This window comes from Olea europaea, chromosome 11 (genome assembly GCF_002742605.1).
Source record: "Olea europaea var. sylvestris chromosome 11, O_europaea_v1, whole genome shotgun sequence".
Classification (NCBI taxonomy): domain Eukaryota; kingdom Viridiplantae; phylum Streptophyta; class Magnoliopsida; order Lamiales; family Oleaceae; genus Olea; species Olea europaea.
Genome location: NC_036247.1, coordinates 33,209,841 through 33,215,137, shown reverse-complemented (window position 1 = coordinate 33,215,137; position 5,297 = coordinate 33,209,841). Strand labels below are relative to the sequence as shown.

General features: G+C 42.2%; 1 protein-coding gene across 1 annotated transcript in view; it reads right to left on the bottom strand.

Moving 5' to 3' along the window:
- Window positions 1-4,736: 4,736 nt before the first annotated feature.
- The window catches only part of LOC111404749, a 3,123-nt gene continuing 2,562 nt past the window's right edge, over window positions 4,737-5,297 (bottom strand). The window contains exon 4 of the mRNA XM_023033510.1: window positions 4,737-5,040. Coding sequence (XP_022889278.1) covers window positions 4,737-5,040 — 304 coding nt within the window. The remainder of the gene's footprint in view (window positions 5,041-5,297) is intronic.

The following is a 5,297-nucleotide window of genomic DNA, read 5'->3' as shown; positions in this document are numbered from 1 at the left end:
ATATATATATATATATATATATATATATATATATATATATATATATATATATATATATATATATATATATATATATATATATATATATATATATATATATATATATATATATATATATATATATATATATATATATATATATACACCATTATCATTTTTTGTTTTGCAATAGAAACAAATTTTAAGAATTATTGTAAAAAAATATTTTCCTTTAATTGATAATTTTCATGTAAAACAAAGCTAAACGAATAACAAAAGATAGATGATTTTCTTAAATTTTTTTTTTTTGTTGGAAATGAAAACAAATTTAATTCCCAATACCAGTAAAATCTATCTCTTTAATTGGCAATTTTCATGTAAAACAAAGCCAAACGAACACCAAAAAATACTTTTATTTCAACATTTTTCATGTGAAAAATTATACCAATCAAACACAATAATTTACAATTCTCAGAAAAATAATTTCTAGGAAATTCAATTTCTTGAAATTCATTTTCAATTCAATTCAATTCTACCTTTACAATCAAACGCACCCTAAATAATGTTTCAAATAAATATGCAGTTTAAAAATCATTTTTATATTTATGTTACTAAACAATCAATTTAATGTTGGCTCTAGGTTACGTAGCACCGCTCAACACCGTCTTCAATTTAATGTTTGTTAATTTTCATGGAGATTTTGCTAATTCGAGTTTTGACTTTGGTAATTTGGATTTGATTTTCCTAAGGTTACGAATTTTTCGTAGTTAAGTTATTTTCAGTTTTCCAGCATTCATCTTTGGTTTCTGCCATTCATGTTTAGAAAACTCTTCTTTCAATTTGTTCTCCTGTATTTTCATGGCTTTCTATCTCTGTAGAAGGATTTCAGGATCAATCTTAAATTTATTAGCTTAGTACCCTCGAGCGTTTTTAACTCAATTCCCAGGACATTTGAATGGGTATTTTGGGGCGGATAAGTTGGTGTTAGAAACGAATTAGATAGTTGTTGATTCCATGCATGGAAAAAAAAAATTTGTAAGAGTGTTTTTTTACTAATAAGTGGAACACAAGTAATGATCATTCATGAGGAGTTTAATCCCAACTATTCGTCCCAACAAAAGTAATGCACTAATTCAGAAAGAATGAGGTAAAAGCATGAGTAGAAGCGGCATGCATCAATAACTGTCACAAATTAACAATCGGTGTTGAGCAGTACTATTTAAACTAGAATAGAGAGAAGAAACAGTAGGATGAATGATATATCGTTGATTCTATCAACGACGGAGTGAAATAACCATCTATAAATGAACTAAAAATTAGAAATATCAAGCGACAATATAAATAACGGCAAAAATAAAAGCATTGCACTTCTTGGCTAAGTCTTAGACATTTGATTTAGGGACGTAAATTAGTCTAGATAAAGTTTAGAGTTTAAAACATTCAAATCTATGAAGAATCATAACTAATCTTGGTAGAGATTTTCATTGGTTAATTCCAATCGAACTTAAGCGAAAAAGGATTGAGTGATGAGAATTCAACTTTTACAATAGATATCCTAAGATTGAAAATAAAGATTAAGTTTGCGAATGTGCATTTTACAAGAAAAATCCAAATATTTGATGATTTTTTGTAACAACATTTTAAATATTTTTCTTATTAACTAATTTGAACATAAATAATCGATTAATTATCAATTGTATTTTTATGTACGCCACAGTTATCCCGTAAACTTCGTATTCTTCTCTCTCTCTTTTCTTTTTTTTCTTTTTTTTTTTGTTCTTTCTGTCCTCACTTAGAGCCTATTTGATTGGCCACATTTTTCATGGAAAATGGAACTTTGTAAAGCATGGGAGGAAACGCAGCGTCCGAGGCGATGACCGAAAAGGGCCTTCGCGTCAGGTGCGTCCAGGCTTTGTAAAGTTGGAGGAGGAGCTCATCTGCCACCAGTGCGCTGACCCAAAAGGTTGACGCGTTGGGAGATGGCTAAAACTTTGTAAAGCATGGGAGGAAACGCAGCGTCCGAGGCGATGACTGAAAAGGGCCTTCGCGTCAGGTGCGTCCAAACTTTGTAAAGTTGGAGGAAGAGCTCATCTGCCACCGGTGCGCTGACCCAAAAGGCTGACTCGTTGGGAGATTGCTGAAACTTTGTAAAGCATGGGAGGAAACGCAGCGTCCGAGGCGATGACCGAAAAGGGCCTTCGCGTCAGGTGCGTCCAAACTTTGTAAAGTTGGAGGAGGAGCTCATCTGCTACTGGTGCGCTGACCCAAAAGGCCGACGTGTTGGGAGATGGCTGAAACTTTGTAAAGCATGGGAGGAAATGCAGCGTCCGAGGCGATTCAAACATCAAATAATTTGACAACTGTTGCGTGTTTTCAAGATGACAGTTGGGTGCCATGCCCATTCTCCTAAAAGGCTGCTGCGACTACTAATTATTATTGACGGCTGGTTGTAACTGATGTGACGCGTTTCAAGCAAGCGTGAAAGTCACAGCGACATCTTGGGCATAGATCAAATTTGGCGTTTCATTTCAACGGCCTAGATTGAAGATACGATGAACGGCTTAGATTGATCGCATTTGAATTCAACAGTGAAGATCGGATTTATTTTTCTATAAAAGGAGGACTCTGAGGTTTTCTCAGGCTTTCTACCCTTGCGAAACTAACATCATATTTTGCTCTCAAGTTATTGGCAATTTCCGGCGTTTTGTAAGCAATTCTGGCGAGAAAACTAGACTTCCGGCGACCTTACACCATTTCCGGCTAGGAAAACCTCCAAACCCGTAAGTTTTAGTACCTATTTAGGCTTTTAAATTTTGAAAGAATGGCCTCAGAGGGGAGCTCTGGATCGGGGAGGGGTTTAGAAATGATGAGGGTGGACGAGCCCATTGTGGCGACCTCCTCAGAAAGAGCCGAGGCAATAATGGGGGGGAGAATATATGGAAAAGACCGGATAGTCCACTAGATACCTCTGTGCATTGGGGGACGTCGGACTACCCATCAAAATTAAGGGAGGCTGACCTGGGGAGACTTAGGACAGAGTATATGATCCCTGATAGCGTAGATTTGATCCTCCCCGGGCCGGAAGAGAGAGCCTACTACCCTAGGCCGAGCTGTGTGGCCATTAGTGAGGCGATCCTTAGGGCCGGACTTAGGCTGTCCGTTCACCCATTCTTTAGGATGGTGTTTAGGTCCTATGGGCTAGCCCCGACGCAGCTCAATCCGAACTCCTGGAGCCAGATGGTGGGCTCCTGGATGTTGTGGGAAGAGGCATCATTAGGGGTGGAGATGTCCCTTTCCGTTTTTCAAACCCTTTATATTTCTAAGGTTACTGCCGGGGGGATAAGACCCGAGGATGGTATTACCTTACGTCATGAGGTTCTCACACTCCATTCGTGGTCGATCTGTCGAGCTCCATCAAAGAATGGAAGAGCTCATGGTGCTGGGCAGCAGGGCGATGGGACACGATGGAGGGGGACCCCCTGGAGCCTCTTACAGTTCCAACGAAGTTTTCAACACTTAGTCAGTATAGTAGTAGTTGCTCCTTATATTTCTCTTCGGTTCGAATTGTGTCTAATAGTTACATTTTCTTTGTAGGTGCTCTTCCTCGGTGCGAGCTGTCAACCGAGGACTTTGACACCATCTGTGTCATTTATCAGCTGCCTCAAAAGAAGAGGTCCTACCACAGGCTGATCTGAAAGAACATCCATTTTATCACTCACGATTTAATGGCATCCCAAGGTAACTGGACCGAAGTCTTTACTTTTTATTCCGAACTCCCAAGACTTGTATTAATTCCTTATTTGCTTCTTTGCAGACAACTTTAATAAGAAGCTGCCAGTGCTCCTCGACTTCAAGACCATCCAGAAGATGATGGCAGAGGCACAGGCGTTGAAGGCCTCCTCCTCCTCGTACAAACAGCAAATGGAGGAGTTGGTGGAGGCCAGTAAGAGGCTCCAGCCCCCAACGGAGGAGGAAGTACCGGAGGACCCGGAGGCTGACCTTCGAAGGAAGGGTAAGAAGAGTGCCGCCCCTCCAAGAAGCCCAACTGTGGCGATGCCACCCCCAACTTTGAGGCAGACCACAATTCCCACGGGGGTGGCCCTCCCAGAGAGAAGGCCTACTCCAACTGAGCCCGTCACTGCCTCGACCACAACACCCCTCGCTGCAGTGCCAATTGACCAAGCGTCGGGGCAGCAGAAGAGAAAAAGGCCCCGTCCCTCTAAGGAGGTCGACTTTCTGGGCACCAATCCTGACGAGCCCGTAAGGAAAGTGTTGGAGGCTCTTCCTCCCGAAACAGCTGTGGTGGTGGTGGTCCACAATAAATACTGGACGGAGGAGTGGAGGGACCACACTGCCTCCTGCACGGCTGAGGACTTGGTGGCCGCGAACAGCGTATATGTGGCTCGGGCCCTGAGCACAAGCATCCAGTTTGAGGGCTTGGTGAAGTATCTGAACTCTAAGAGGGAGTACCTCGCCAAGCGCCTTGAGGAGGCGATGCATTACGGGGATGTCGTGCGGGCGACTCAGGCCAAAGCCACGCAGGCAGAGGAGGGAAAGAAAGATGCTAAGGCCCAGCTTACTATCACGAAAGTAGAAGTGGAACGGCTGAGGTAGAATGCCAAGTGGCTGCTGTGACTCGGTGACTTGATCACGCCAATGAGCACCACAAGCTCGCCACCGATGCTCTGGAGGCCTCCAACAAAGAAAAGGCAGAGTTGAGGCAGAAGGCAGAGGCCCAGTCAGAAGAGATTGCCTCTTTAAAGGAGGAGTTGAAGTCTGCAGGGGAGGTGGTAGTCCAGAACTTCATTGACCATTTCGAAGACCATCCCTGTATGACGACTTCGCCAACTTCTGGGCCTCATGGAGTGCCCAAAGCTTACTAGGTCGACTGAAGGAGGTGCATCCCACTCTGGACATCTCTTCATTGGAGGCAGAGTTTGGGGGACCAACTGGAGGTCGGCCTGATAGGGTTGTCGAGGGGGCTCCGGAGGCCTAGGAGGCGGCCAATGTAGAAGTCCCTCCAGCAGATTAGGGCTACCTCTTGTAATGACTTCGGCCCCACTGTACTTAAATTTATTAAATAAAATGAAAATTTTTGTTAAGTATTTGGGCTTCTGCTTCTTTGTAATTTCTATCTGTTTATACTTGTATAAACGACAAACGTCAGACTAATTGCCTCGCAACAATAACCAGTTAAGAACTGCATATCGGACCACTTAAGTTATAAGTTTAAACACTTGAGCGAGTATGAAGCGACTCTTAATGTCAACTTGTTAATAATTTGAGATCAGACCACTTAAGCAAACATGAAGAGCCGC